This window comes from Malania oleifera, chromosome 9, assembly GCF_029873635.1.
Source record: "Malania oleifera isolate guangnan ecotype guangnan chromosome 9, ASM2987363v1, whole genome shotgun sequence".
Classification (NCBI taxonomy): domain Eukaryota; kingdom Viridiplantae; phylum Streptophyta; class Magnoliopsida; order Santalales; family Ximeniaceae; genus Malania; species Malania oleifera.
This window is the reverse complement of record NC_080425.1, coordinates 96,349,881-96,365,754: the sequence shown is the minus strand read 5'-3', so window position 1 is coordinate 96,365,754 and position 15,874 is coordinate 96,349,881. Positions and strand designations below refer to the sequence as shown.

The 15,874-nt window shown below is 37.9% G+C and overlaps 1 protein-coding gene across 3 annotated transcripts in view; it reads right to left on the bottom strand.

The window, feature by feature from the left end:
• Window positions 1-15,874, bottom strand: part of LOC131165072 (clustered mitochondria protein) — a 56,588-nt gene that overhangs the window by 37,680 nt on the left and 3,034 nt on the right. For all 3 annotated transcript variants that reach the window (XM_058122735.1, XM_058122737.1, XM_058122736.1), the window contains exons 4-8: window positions 15,606-15,795; window positions 15,333-15,470; window positions 15,071-15,227; window positions 14,663-14,856; window positions 14,477-14,578 (exon numbers count right to left, since the gene is read on the bottom strand). In XM_058122735.1, coding sequence (XP_057978718.1) covers window positions 14,477-14,578; window positions 14,663-14,856; window positions 15,071-15,227; window positions 15,333-15,470; window positions 15,606-15,795 — 781 coding nt within the window. The remainder of the gene's footprint in view (window positions 1-14,476; window positions 14,579-14,662; window positions 14,857-15,070; window positions 15,228-15,332; window positions 15,471-15,605; window positions 15,796-15,874) is intronic.

The window sequence follows — 15,874 nt, the reverse complement described above, 5'->3', positions numbered from 1 at the left end:
ACTCCAAGGGTTGGTGGCAACATTGATAAAGGAGAAAGGCGTGCCAACAGAGCTTGAGGTCGCTGAAGAAAACCCTAGAGAAAATCTCTATGGGGTATCAAAATTTGTAGAGAGACTTGAGGAACTTGAAAAATTCATTCCACGCGTAAAATCCCTAGAGAAAAGGCCAAGAGAGCTTGAGGCCTTCCAGAGGAGTATCGAGCAGTTGGAAGCCTTTGAGAGTAGGCTGGAACATATTGAGGGCATATTGGCATCTCTTTCATCCCAACAAGGAGAGCCAATAGAGCTTGAGGCCTCCTTATGGGAGCTAACAGATAATTTTGATTTCCTTGCAGAAGATGTTAAGGAGTCCATTACTGCTTTGAAGGAAGATTTGAAGGAGATGGGCAATATCCAAAGTGCTGTGGACCAGGTTTAGAGGGATTTACAAGAGATGACGGTGAAAGTGAATGCAGTGGCATAGATAGCCCGAAGGCCGATTACAGATCCAAGTGAGGGTTTTCGATTAAAGGTACCGGAACCTAAAAGTTTTGGGGGTACACGAGATGCAAAGGAACTGGATAATTTCTTCTTTGATATGGAGCACTACTTCATGTGCTCACAAGTGGATCTAAAAGTGGACCCGGTAAATATGGCAATCGTATACCTGGTTGGGGATGCCAAATTGTGGTGGAGAACTAAATGGAATGATATTCAGCACAACAAGTGTGTCATTAACACTTGGGAGGGGTTGAAACAGGCGTTGAAGACTCAATTCTACCCAGAAAATGTAGAGTACTAAGCATGGTGCAAAGTAATGGAATTGCAACAGACCGGCTCAATAAGGAGTTATGTACAAGAATATTAGGCCTTGATGTTGGACATCATAGACATGACCGAGTCAGATAGACTATTTCATTTTCTTCGGGGTTTGAAGACATGGCCAAAGAATGAATTGCGCCAGCAAGGTGCTAGTGATCTCTCTTCCGCCCTCGCTGCCACTGAACGGTTGGATGATTTTTCAGACAATACTGGGAAGCGAAATTTCCCCACGTCTGCCAATAATGATCTCAAACCCAATAAAGTGTATAAGCCCACAAATGGGGAAAGGGATAGGGAGGTAAATAGTTCTTGGAAAGATAAAAGAGCGCCCATGAATAGGGAGTGGAGGGGCGGACGAACAAGTGGTGGGGAGCATCGGTTACCGGTCTCATGTTTCCTTTGCATGGGACCACATCGTGTGGCGGAGTGCCCTAAACGAAAGGCTTTGAATGCTCTAAAGGCCCTTCGAAGGGAAATCGAAACCCCGACAACAACCCCAGAAAAACAATAGAATATGGTGGGAGCATTGAGATTTTTGGGGGCATTAGAGCGTCAAGTAGTTACCAACAAATCGCAGGAGAAGGGCTTAATGTATGTTGATCTACTTTTGAATGGGAAGAAAATCAAGGCCATGATTGATATAGGGGCCACCCATAATTTCATTGCTGATTCAGAAGCCCAACAATTAGAGTTACAAATAGATAAGGATGTGAGGAAGTTGAAAGCAATGAATTCTCAAGCGTTAACCACAGTGGGAGTGGCACCTAAAGTAGCCTAGCAAATGGGGTCGTGGGCTAAAACAATTGATTTCACCGTGGCACCTCTCGATGACTTTGATGTGGTATTGGGGATGGATTTTCTTAAAGTGACACACTCAATGCCGATCCCAGCTGCGAATTGTCTTGTGATAATGGGAGATACACCCTATGCGGTTCCCACAACCTACAATAATTTTGATAAGAGGAAGTTGTTTTCAGCCCTCCATTTCAAGAAGGGAGTAAAAAGGGGAGAAGCTTCTTTCGTGGTTCTACCAGTAGTTTCAGAAAATGAAGAGAGAATATCCAATTGAAATTAAGGAAGTTTTAGAAAAGTTTAAGGAGGTAATCCCAGAACAGCTACCCAGGGTTTTACCACCTCGACGACGGATTGACCACGAAATTGAGCTTTTGCCGGGGGTAAAACCGCCAGCACGTGCTCCTTATCGAATGGCGCCGCCTTAGCTGAACTTAGAAGGCAACTAAATGATCTAATTGCAGCAAGATTTATCTGCCTATCAAAAACACCTTTTGGGGCCCTAGTGTTATTCTAGAAGAAACAAGATGGAAATTTGCGTTTGTGTGTAGATTATCAAGCTCTTAATAAGGTGACAGTTCGTAACAAGTATCCCATTCCACTGATTGCCAATATTTTTTACCAGTTAGGTACAGCTAAATATTTCACTAAACTGGACTTGAGATTGGGATATCATCAAGTGCGCATTGTAGAGGAAGATGAACCTAAGACCACTTGTGTCACCCAGTATGGAGCATTTGAATTCTTTGTCATGCCTTTTGGGCTAACAAATGCACCTGTTACCTTTTGTTCTTGAATGAATCAGGTTTTTCGGGACTACCTCGATCAATTTGTGGTCGTTTACCTTGATGACATAATGGTTTTCAGCGCATCCTTAGCAGAACATAAAGATCACCTTCGGAAGGGTTTTCAGAAACTCCGAGAAAATCAGTTATATGTAAAAGGGGAGAAGTGTGTTTTCGCTCAAAAGCATGTTAAATTCTTGGAGCATATCATTGAAAAGGGTCAAATATAGATGGATTCAGTTAAAGTACAAACCATCAATGAATGGCGAGCACCTACATCTGTTAGAGAACTGCGATCCTTCTTGGGGCTAGCCAACTACTATCGAAAGTTTATAAAGGGGTACTCTAGAAGAGTTGTATCGTTAACAAATTTACTAAGGCAAGAGAGTCTACGAGCCCAAAGCTGGAAGCTTGAGGAAAACCTTACTGAAAGAGTGTCATGATACATTGTGGGCTGGTCATCCCGAATGGCGAAGAACTCATGCATTGATTACACAAGGGTACTATTGGCCGAATATGCAAGACGATGTGATGAGTTATACCAAAACTTGCTTAATTTGTCAACAAGACAAGGTAGAAAGAAAGAAAACCTCAGGTTTGTTGGAGCCATGGCTAGTTCCTGCAAGGCCATGGGAGAGTGTCTCTTTGGACTTCATTTCTTCGTTGCCAAAAGTAGAAGAGTATGACACGATTCTAGTGATGATTGATTGGTTTTCAAAGTATGCAACTTTCGTACCAGTCTCGAAGCCATGTTCAGCAAACAAGACGACTCAGCTATTCTTCAAGCATGTGGTGAAATATTGGGGTGTTCCAAAAAGCCTAATCAGTGATAGGGATGTCAAATTCACTGGGAGCTTTTGAGGTGAACTCTTCCGCTTTATGGGTTCAAACCTTAATCTGTCCACCAGCTACCACCCGCAGACAGATGGTCAAACCGAAAGTTTTAATGGGATGCTGGAAGAATACTTGAGACATTTTGTCAACTCAAATCAGAAGAAATGGGTTACTTTGCTGGACACAGCACCATTCTGTTTTAACTCTATGAAATCTTCTACGACTAAAAAAAACCCTTTTGAGATTGTGACAGGTCAACAACCGACTCTCCCGCACACTCTGGATGGTCCATACAAAGGAAATTACCTGAAAGCATACCATTTCACCAGGAATTGGTTGCAAAATGAGTGGGGGAGGATGTTAGGGAGTGACAATGTAATGGAGAAAAGGGCGGAAGAGATATTGCTATAATTGTATTCTCCAAGGATTTAGAATGAATATATGATTATTTGTGCTAACGTTTGTATGGTTATTCTCTTGGATTTGAATAATACAGTAGTCCTTTTCATTATGGTGTTTTGTTGCCTTGGATTGTGATATACCTGATTGTTGTAGCCTTATTCCGTGTATGTGAATATATTGCTCGTGTGATATCATATTGTTCCTTGTTTCTCTTGAGTATTCAGACTCACCTGGTGCTCATGCTCGCAGGCTTGAACGTGTGAGATTTGGCTGACTCGTCGAGGGAGAGCTCTCAACGAGTGCCACACGGTCCTTACTTGAGTTCCATTTTGGGGGTCCGTGACACTATGCCTCTACTTTTTCCTCAATAGGAGTACTCGCTGAAGTTCCTAAATCCCTTAAATTTTGTCCAAAAAATTAGAAAATCAAGGAAGGATTCCAGCGGTGGTTTTGGTCAGGCAATGAAGGGATTTAATTTACAACCTCTAGATTGATCTTCAAGAGCTCCTCTTCGTCTTCTTCCATGCCTGCTCCTCCTTGTGATCGATCTTGCATAATCCATGAGGAGGAAAGCCATGGTTCTGTGTAATTAATTTGTGGGCAAAAGCTTGAAAAAAGGAGAAGAGAGGAGAGCCATTTAAGTCAGAAATGGGGCATTTGCTTGGTGCTGACCGAATCAGCAAGAGGGAGGACGCTGATTTGGTCAGAGGAGATTCACTTAATATCGGTTCACTTAATATTAGACCATTAAGAGATTAGGCTCTATTTAGAGGCTATTACGTGCAAACAAACACACCCTCAGTCTACATTGCAAGTGCATAAACCATCTCAACCACCCTTCCCTTAGCTTACTGCAGATATGTTCATCCCTTCATTTATGTTTTAGAGTTGTACCACTACCTAGAATCTGTGTTGCCTTGATTGCAGCTCTACAAATGTGGGGAAAGATCATAGCCTTTGTTAGAAAGCCACTTTAGCTTTAAGCTTAAGTCGTTAACCTTAACAGTCCCCCGCATGTGCGGCACAACACCACGTAGAGAGATAAACATCCACAAAGGGAATAAGATAATTCCTAACAAACAAACAATAACCGCGGACAACAAGACCAGAACCTAGGACCTCTCCTACAACCTAGCCTTGATACCATGTTAGAATACCAAATTACCAATTTACCTAAAAGCTAAATAGGGAGCCGTTTGATACCACCACCAAAAACAAAAACTAAAAGCCAAAAAAAGAAACTAAAAACTGAAAACTAGCAACATGTTTAGTCAATATTTCTAGAACTAAACCAAATAAAAAACTTGATTAAACAAATGCTCATGTTCTTAAATCAAGTAACAATTAAAAAATATGGTTAAAACAATACTATTATGAACGTTATTTATGTCCTTTAGAATTATTATTAAGTTTGCTAGTATGTTAATTAGTGAGAGTTAGTAAGGGTATTATTGTCATTAGAATGCATTTGATTTGTATTATAAATAGAGGGAGAGACCTATCTTCAAAGTTAGGCCATTCATTTAATCAAATCTCAATATGGTATCAAAGTGTGATCCAACCTAAGCCCTATCATACTCAGTCATTGCTGAAAACACCTTCCTGTCGCTGCCCTTCTCAGATCCACCTCCACCCTTCATTATTTCACAAAACCAGCCATATAACCAAAAACAAAACCCTTTGAAGCCTACCCCCACAAAACCCCATCCCTGGAAAGTGCCCAATGCACCGCCATATGCACAGGCCAACTGCCGGCAGTGCCAACCCCACGCACCAGCGCATGAGAGATTTTCCAGCCACTTTTTTCTTATTTTCTCCTCAGCCATGCTATAATTCCTTCTCTAGACCATATTATTAAGTTGTTGGGCATGTTTTTTACTCAGAGATCCAATCTATTTTGATCATGCACTCGTGGTAATATGTAAGTTGTTGTTTGGTGTTCGTAAAGGCTTTTTTGTGAGTTTCTTTGAGCTGTGGCAGTGTTCGTAAGTTGATTTGTGAGATTGTGGTGCGTTTGTCCCAATTAGTTTTGACTGTTCTTCTTGCTTGACATTGGTATGACTGCTAGTGTGTGGGTGTTGGGATGGAGTCTATGAATCTTAAAAACATGTTTCCTTCATCACTGTCACAGATAACAACTCAAAACTTAGATGGAAAAAGAATTATGTACAATGGTCTAGGTTATTCAGGTTGGTTAAGCAAGATGTGGAAAATCTTACCATTTGCTTCAATCTAATCTTTCTGATGAGAAGAGAAAAGAAGTGTGGATTCAAGAATATGCCTTGATTATTTGTCTCTTGTGGAATGGAGTCACAAATTGCACGAACGTGCATGCATCTAGATACGTGTAAGGAGATTTGGGGTTATGCCAAGCTTCTATACTCTAGTAGCATTACACATATGAAAGACCTATCCCCAGGAGTACTTTCAATTACAACAAGGAGATAGGAGCATTGCAGATTATTTTGGAGATGAAACATATTCATGAGGAGCTTAACATCGTGCAACTGATAACCACCAACGTTTGTGAGATGCAAAAGCAGAGGGTGCATATGATAGTTCTTTGAGTTCTAGTGAGCTTGAGATCCGAGTTGAGGCAGTCCAGCCCAAGATACTTAGTAGTGCAAAGTTGCTATCATTTGATGATGTTTATTCTCGTGCCCTCCGTGCTTTCTTTAGCAAACAACCGTAGAAGTTATTGAAGTGGTTCGAGCGATGGTGGTGGTAGAGATGGACAAGGTAGAGGCACTCCTCGCAAATGCACTCATTGTGGATGAGGCAATCATACCATTGAGCAATGTTGAGATCTCCACGGTAGACCTTCACATGCCAATGCAACCACCACCAACTTCACACCTTTGGGGGCAGCCAATGCAGCCACCACCATCTCCGCGCCTTTAGAGCCGAGTGGGGAGCAACATACTGTACACATGTCAGAGGAAGAGCGTTCTAAGTTCCAACAATATCAAGCATCACAACAAGCTTCTCTTCCCATTTCATCTATTTCCCAAACAATCCCACAATATGCCTGTCATCCAATACTTCTTATCCTAATCCTTGGGTCATAGACTCTACTACCACTGATCATATCACAGGTATACCTAGCTTCTTCTCTACTCTTCAATATCCTACAAATTTTCCTCGCATACTTTTGTTGATGGATCCACCACTGCTGTCAAGGAAATTGGAACTAAAAATCCCACTTCTTCTATTTCTCTTCCTTCCGTTTCATACATTCCCAAGTTTCCATTCAATCTTATGTCTGTTAACAAAACTACTAAATCCATGAATTGTTCAGCAACATTCTTCCCTAATTATGTGGTTATTCACAATTTGAAGACGAGGAAGACGATTGGCAGAGGGTGTGAAACTGGTGGACTTTATCACTTTGCGCCACTATTTCCTTCTACCACTTGCACTGCTGCTGCTACACCTCTCCAAATTCATTGGTACCTTGGTCATCCTTCACTGGAAAAGTTGAAACATCATGTTCCTTACTACAGTTTCATCTCTAGTCTTGATTGTGAGTCTTGTTATTTGGGAAAGCACCATTGTGTCCCTATTGCTTCCTGAGTCAATAAACAGGTTGCAAGCCCTTTCATGTTCTTCCATTCCGATGTTTAAGGTCCTAGTATAGTTGTATCCAAGTTGGGCCTCCAGTACTTTGTAACCTTTGTGGATGATTATTCAAAAATGACTTCGTTATATCCAATAAAAGATCGTTCCGAGTAATTTCATATATTTTGTGCCTTTTGTTCTGAAAGAAAGACTCAATTAGGTTTGCCAATTCGAATACTTCGAAGTGATAATGCTAAAGAGTATTTCAATTCACAATTCACTACTTACGTGACTCAATTTAGTATTGTCCATCAATCATCCTATGCCCACACTCCTTGCTTTATCAAATGCATGTACCTAAAGTGTTTTGGTGTGATTTTGTATTTACTCCTTGCTATCAAATCAACAAGATGCCATCCTTTGTTCTTAGTACTCCATTCTCTTTCCTAATTCACCTTTATTCTCTCTCCCTCCTAGTATATTCAAGTGTGCCTCCTTTGTTCATCAATTAACTCCTAGGATGCATAAGTTGGATCCTCGTGCTATAAAATGTTCCATTCTGGGCTACTCATATACTCAAAAGAGATCATTGTTATAGTCCAGCGCTACATCGCTTCTTTGTTTCTACAGATGTTACCATTTTTGAGTCAACACTTTACTACACCCAGTCCCTGAGTGCTTCTAAGCTCACTGAGTCTCTTCCTCTACCTAATCTTCCATATTCTAGTTTGCTATCCTTGCCCAATCAACCATCTAAGTCTCCATGTAGTTCAAGTCCTTCTCGTCGTCTCTATCGTCCTAATTTGTAGGTTTATTCACAATGGCGGCTCCAAGGAAGAGAGTCCCCTCTAGCTTCTACTATCATGCCTTTGGTTTCCTAGTCTGATGATCATATTTCTCATGATGTTTATCCACCCATTGTTGTTCAAAATGGTAAACACACATGTACCCAACATCCCATTCCATCTATGTTTGTTATGACTTCTTATCACCCTCCTATTATTGTTTTGTTACTACTATATCATCTACTTCCCTTCCTAAATCTATTTCGTAACCCTTAACCCACTTTGGGTGAAGGAATGTTATGATTGAAGAGATGAATGCTTTACAGGACAATGGCACTTGAGACTTGATATCTCTTCCTCCTGACAAGTTTGTGGTTTGTCGTCGCTGCGTATACATTGTGAAAGTCAACCCTAATAGTTTTGTGGCCCGTCTGAAGGTCTGTCTTGTTACTAAGGGGTATACTAAGGTGTATGGTTTGGATTGTTCTAACACTTTTTCTCCAATTTCCAAACTTATATCAATACGTCTGTTTATCTCCTTGGCTACCAATTGTCATTGACCTCTACATCAGTTAGATGTGAAGAATGTCATCTTGCATGGTGATCTTGAGGAAGAGGTCTATATGGAGCAACCACCTAGGTTTGTTGCTCAGGGGGAGTCACGCTTAGTGTGTTGGCTCAAGAAGGCAATATATGATTTAAAACAATCTCCAGAGCATGGTTTGGTAGTTTCAATGCTATAGTACTTGAGTTTGGTTTTCAACAGTGTGCAATGGATCATTCCATGTTTTATCGTCATATTTCATCACATAGGATCCTTCTTGTTGTGTATGTGGATGATATTGTTATTACAAGTGATGATGATAAAAGTATTCGATGTCTCAAACTTTTTCTACAAGTTAAATTCAAACCAAAGATTTGGGACCATTGAAATACTTCTTGGGTATAGAATTATCTAGATCTTGTAAGGGAACTGTTTTGTCGAAGAGGAAGTATGTTTTTTATCTGTTGGATGAAACTAGACTGTTGGGATCCAAACTGGTTGATACACCCATGGATCCTAGCATCAAGTTAGTGTTGGATATGGGTGATTTGTTGCCTAATCCTAGAATATATTGAAAACTTATTGGAAAGCTGAATTCTCATAGTCACTCAGCTAGACATATCTTTTGTAACAAGTGTTGTGAGTCAATTTTTGGATTTTCTGAGGACAAGTCATTGGGACGCAGTATTTTGCATCTTGAGATATCTCAAAGGTGCACTTGGGACTTAGGAGAGGTCTTTTATATCATGTCAAGGCCACATTTATATTCATGGCTATACAAATGCAGATTAAGCTAGGTTTTCCAACCGAAGATCCACAATTGGGTGCTATATCTTCGTTGGTAGTAATTTGATTTCTTGAAAGAGTAAGAAACAAACTGTGGTGATCAGGTCAAGTGTTGAATCAAAATATAGAGCTATGGCTCACACTACTTGTGAACTTGTCTGGTTAAAGGTTTTTCACATTCTCAGCCTATGAAGTTGATGTATGATGATGAAGTTGCTCTTCATATTGCCTCCAACTTGGTCTTTCATGAGTGAACAAAAAACATTGAAGTTCATTGCCATTTTGTTCAAGAGAAATTTGTGCAGAAGCTCATTACTACCGCTTATGTGAAGTCTGATATGCAGCTTATTGATTTGTTTAGCAAAGCTTTTTGGGGGGGAGGGGGTGCTCATATTAAATTTAATTATAACAAACTAGGAGCATGTAATATTTATGTTCCAACTTGAGGGGGAGTGTTAGAGGTTATTTATGTCTTCTAGTACTATTATTAAGTCTGTTAGTATGTTAATTAGTGAGAGTTAGTAAGGGTATTATTGTCATTAGAATATATTATATTTGTATTATAAATGGAGGGAGAGACCTATCTTCAAGTTAGGTCATTCATTTAGTCAAAACCTCAACAAATACAAAGTAATATAAATTTGAACTACTAGAATAAAAATAAAAATTATTATAATTATTTTACCTAATTATTATATTTTAAAATTCATTTTACGTGAACAATATTATTGTATATGACAATTGAAACATAACAAAAATATTTTGTAAATGGATTTTATTTTTTTATTTTTTTTTAAATTATTATGGCCATTTTTTATTTTAATTATATTTTAAATTCATATGATCATTTTATTTTAATCTTAATTATATAGCATGGATAAAATGAATGATTTAATCCAAAAAAATTTAATTATGGATACTAATATTTTGGCACCAAGTTGACAAAACAACTAAAAACATAAAATATTTTTTTTTTTTTTTTTTTTTTTTTTGCAAACAACTAAAATCAATTAATAGAAACAAAAAACCGGCAACATAAACAAATGCATTTTCATAATTAGTTTTTTCACTATATAAAACGAAAATAGAATATCAAAAACAAAAATGAAACCAAACAAGCCCTTAAGCTATTAGGTTGAGGAGCCAACAATGTATATCAAGCCTTAGCAGACATAAACTAAGTCAGTCCTTTCAAGAATTGAAGCTCCACCTCTCCAACAATAGAGAAACTCCAATGAGAGTTGGTTGGGAAAAGATAAGCTCCTAGAAAGGTAAGTCTGACTAAGACGTGTGACAAGTATCTAAGCAAAGAGATTTTCTACTATTTTTGGAAATTATTCCAATTTGAATATGACATCTAAAAGAGATACACAAAGCGCGAATTATCTTGATACCCAATGTTATGGCCCATATTTGGGAGGGCCCAAAGCAAGAGGCTAGGCCAGCCCATAGTTAACAAAGTTTTCATGGAAGGAGGATGAAGCTTTATAGGCAAACACCAGGGGCCCATAACAAAGCCCAAAGGATGAATTCTACCTTTTTAAGTCACAATTTCTATAAAGGAGAGGCCAACAAAGGTGAGGGACTTCCAAGCTTATTAGTTTGGTCACTAGCCTATACAAGATTCTTTCAAAGGTTATATCTAAAATATTGGGAGAGGTTTTGGGTGATATGATGACTATGGCTCAACTTTCATTAAAGACGGGCAAATCTTAGATGTCATGTTGGTGCCTGGTGGCTAATGAGGTGGTTGAGGATGCAAGGAAGAGGGATAGAAAGGGTTAAACCTTCAATTTGGAATTCAAGAAACATTATGATATGATGAATTGGGGTCTCTTGGATAAAGTGATGGTTAGGCAAGTCTTTAAGGCTATAAGGAGAAAGTGGATTAGGGGTTGCTTGAGCTTGTCAATTTGTCAGTTATTGTTAATGGTCGCCACGTCAACCTCAATATGGTTTAATGCTTCTAGGGGCCTTAGAAATGGGGATTCATTCTCTCCATTTTTTGAAAATTGTGGTGGTGCATATTTTTAGTTGGATGCTTCTGCACATGCAGAATGTGAAGGTGTGACAAGAGGCTTATCAATTAGGAGGGAGGAGGTGGAGGTGTCACATCTCTAGTTTGCCCATAATATTATGCCGTGTCTCGAGGAAAATGTCATGAGATTCCGAAGATCATTATTTCGTTTAAAATTTTCAAAAACCTTCCAGGACTAAAGATCAATCCAGAAGAGCGCTATGGGATAGATTGTGTTTCTGGCCTCTTGGGCTCATTCAAGTTTTTGGGAGGTTCTCATCATCCAACATGCGAAGGGGTTGGGGTGTAACTCTATTGTAATTGAATGTAACTTTTTATTTTGTTCTAGGAGAACTCCTCTCATTGTACCTAGTTTTTTCTGTTATTATATTTTTATTTATCCAAAAAAAAAAAATTATGCCAAGCATGTGTATGCATTAAATTATTTTTAAAAGAAAAAGTAGGCAAGTACTCTTCAAGTTAATACAAAGTGTACTCTTCAAGTTAATACAGAGTGTACTCTTCAAGTTAATGCAGTGTGCTCTTCAAGTTAATGAGCACAAAAGTGCAGTTAACTAAATAAATTTCAAGTGTGGACGAAGTAGGAAAGGCGGGAATGAAATAAAGAATGAAGAGACAAAGATTTGGGATTAAATTATAAATAAATAAATAAAAGAAGGGTAGTTGACATATTGAAAGTTAGAAACAGACACCTGATAGGACACTTACAGCTCATGGTTATAACTTCTCCTGTTCCCCCATCAACTTTATGTTTCTTTTATTTTCAGCACACAACACTTAAGACTAAGCTGTAAATCTTTAACTTCTAGTTAGAAAAGGAAGAAGGGAAGACAAAGGAGTCAGTGGAGGGAGGAAATTATGCAGAAAATTCAGAAAAATCAAGAAAAGCATCTGCAAAGCTTGAGAGATAGATGATTGAGGTAAGTAGCTTTAATCTCTATTTCATTCACTAGGGAACTAAGGGCAAAAAACAAATTAAATGGAGACAAAGTAATAAACTCTTGTTAGTTGAATCCTTTTAGCAAAATATCATTAAAAATATGCATAATCATTTGTTTAGCAAGTCTAAAAAAGGTGTTCTCAAATTTTCCATGATATAAAACTCAGAATGATTGAGATGAGTCTGCTTATTATATTTTGATGATTTTGTTGTGGAAAATGACAAAAAATATTTTGCATGTGTATACATATACATACATGCATGCATACATAAATAAATATATATATATATATTATATATATAAATATAAATCTGGAATAGTGAATCATTTTATAGGAGGTATACAAAGATGTAAAAGTTATTCTCGCTTGTTTAAATTACATAGCATTCAAAATGAAAAAGGTGTGGATATTTATATGAAATGTTGTGGAAAAATACCACAGATTGTGCCTCCACTTGGGTTAAAGTCCCTAAACCTCCAGACAGTACTTCACCTTATGCACTGGCTGGCCAAGCAGGGTATAGGCATTTGTATGAGCCTTTGAGATATTTTGATTTATGTTAGGTACTCAAACAACTTGTGTACACTTGAAAGGCTTGTAATGACAATACAAGCTAAGAAGATTTATTGTAATGGTTGTAATTGTATAATTTATTTTCATAAAACCTGTGCTATTTCACAATTTGGAGAAAGCTAAGTGAATCTCCCTCCCTTTCTTGGAATGGTTGTTATTGTTTAATTTATTTTCTTTATACTTGCTCTCTCAGCAAGTTGTCCCCCTCTCTCGAAATATAGGCATTTTCTCACTCTCTTGACACAACAGGACAACAGTCAGTGGTCCCCCTCTCTCAAAATATAGGCATTTGTTTTTGAGGTATTTTGTTTTATGTTAGGCGCATGAACAGCTTGTGAACACTTGAAAGGCTTGCAATGATGATACAAGCCAAGAAGATTTCTAGGGATGGCTGTTATTGTTTAGTTTATTTTCATAATACTTGTGCTATTTCACAATTTGAGGAAAGCAAACTGACTCTCTCTCTCTCTCTCTCTCGACGCGTCCAGACAATAACCAGTGGTTCCCCTCTCTCAAAGAAGCCTCCATTTGGGTCTCTCCCTCTGTTGAGTGTTGTTGTCCCCATTGCAGCAACCCTTTGAGACTCACACTGGAGGTGTTGCAAAAGCTTGTCTCACAAGGGATGGAGAAGCCTGGTTTTAACACGCACTCTTTCACAAGTGTCATTAGATAGGAGGGCAAAGATAAACTTTTTTTATCAATTTTTTTTTAAATATTCTGGGCCAGGCCCCATCAAGCCCAAAACTTTCTATTGCTTTTTGGGTCTTGGGTCTCCGGCTTTGAAAGCACTAACTCTGTCTGTTTGTTTTTGACCTCTCTTCCCTTCAGACCTCTCCCTCCCCTAGTCAGCCAAACTCCTTTTCTTCCTGTAAATATTCCTTTAAATAATATTTTATTTTTTTATTTGTATTAACAGAAAATATTTTTATTTTTTTCATAACTAAAATTGTTATTTTTTATCATTTCTATTAGCAATCACATAAATTGGTGGAAAATGATTCATGTAGCTGACCCCACTTATTGGGACTTAAGGCTTGGTTTTGTTGTTGTTGTTCTATCATTTCTATTAGCAGAAAATATTTTAATTTTGTTAATAAATAATATTTTTATTTTTATAACATTTGTATTAGTAGAAAAAAATTTTGACTAAAATTTTATGTTTTGCATTTGAGAAACATTATTTTCACTACAATTAAATATATGTTTAGATTCCTTAAAATTCCTCTTATTTTTAACAAACAGATGTGCTCGACAGGTTTTAAACAGGCAAAGTGCAAATATTCAGAGGTTAGTTACAAATAAATGATTTCAAATATTGGTTTTAGTATTCAGAATACTGTTCACAGATTGACAACTGCATTTAGTATTCAGCATTTGATGCTTACTTTCATCAAACGGCCCCTAAGCCCTCTGTTCAGAGTAAACCACAACCTCTATTATCTTTCAAAGTGGTGTTTTTGCAGCCACTTCTCTTCCTGAGTGGTATTTTGCAGCCATAATCATGTCATTTGCATTAAAATTATAGCAGAAAGAAACAATTTCAAAGAGATGCATGATTTCTACAACTGCTGAAGCTAGAGATGAATCACCCAAGCATTGCAAAATATCAATATAACTTCTTCAAAATTGAAGTTACCAGGAATTGGATACAATCCCAGCCATGAATTCGGTGGCAACAGAGACTGAACATTCTCAAAAGGATGTGCTGAGGCCTTCCGCTCCAAAATTTCACGAAAAGCTAGGTGGAGTGGGGGGGGGGGGGGGGAGGAAAATAAATTAGTTGTTGCCAAATGAACATATACAGAAAGCATTAATTTGTTACCTTTTTTGAACTTTGAGCTAATTTTTTGCAAGAGTCCAATGAGGGTAGTAGCTTCTGTATTAGCCTTACTTGGCCTTGGGTCAAGAGTATTCCCCGTGCTTGAGTTCACATTAAAAGTTCTTGTGGTTCCCGTTATACAGAACTTATTATTCTCCAATGTTACTACATCCAAATAAATTAAATCCCCAACAAGCCTGGATAACAAAAACACACAATGTGCTACTTACACTTTCATAGAAGTACATAATTTTCGAACAAATATAATGACATCAACGGAAAAGTCTATAATTTTTTAAATAAATATATGATAAGTGATTCAATCATGTAGGCTGCCCAGTAGAAAAGGAAGCTGAAAAACATGAAGGAATTAAAGGGTGATCAAGAATTTTGGAAGGTTTAGGTATTTACCTCCTATAGCTTGGAGGAGGATTGAATGACGAAAACACTATGCTCTCCACACATCTAATTTCTTTAGAAGATGCTGATAACAAATTACGAAGTGAACCCGTAACATCCTCCATAAAACCCAAACCATCAAGCTCTAGTATTTCAGCTTTAACTGTGTCTGAATCACAATAAATTTGATGAAACATATTAAATCTTGACAGAATAACAGGAAAAAAAAAATAATGAAAATAAGAACACAGATTGCAGCTTAAAAGCCCCAAACCTAATGAAGTTGTTGTAGTTTGTGTCGTCTCTTGCTGTAAAGCAAGTGATGTTGATAACGAAGCATGCAGTGTGGATAGAGAAAGCAATTCTCTTGTGCGATGAACATGAGCCCTAATCGATCTATCATCATATAACGCTGCAAGAATTACTTATATGTTAGATACGACAAAACGATTTCATTGCAAGAAAACATATAGACATACACATTCAGTAATAACGTCAAGCTGAAATTTAAATAAAAAATGTAAAAAGCAAAACAGCATCAACATACCAGCAACCATTTCCAAGGAACAACCACCAGTAGTAATGTCGGCAACTTCAGAAATTTCATTGTAATCTTCCAAATGATGAACTGAACCATTCTTATCATGCAACAACAAATCATAACATGTAAAGAAGCAGGTCTCCGGTGCATCAAGAAGAAACTGTCTCACATCCATAACAGAATCTCCAGGGTTTAACTGCATGTGCAAGGCAGTTTGAAAACATCATCAGAATTGGAAAATGGAGTAGGACAAATAAGGCACTAAAAGTCAATCA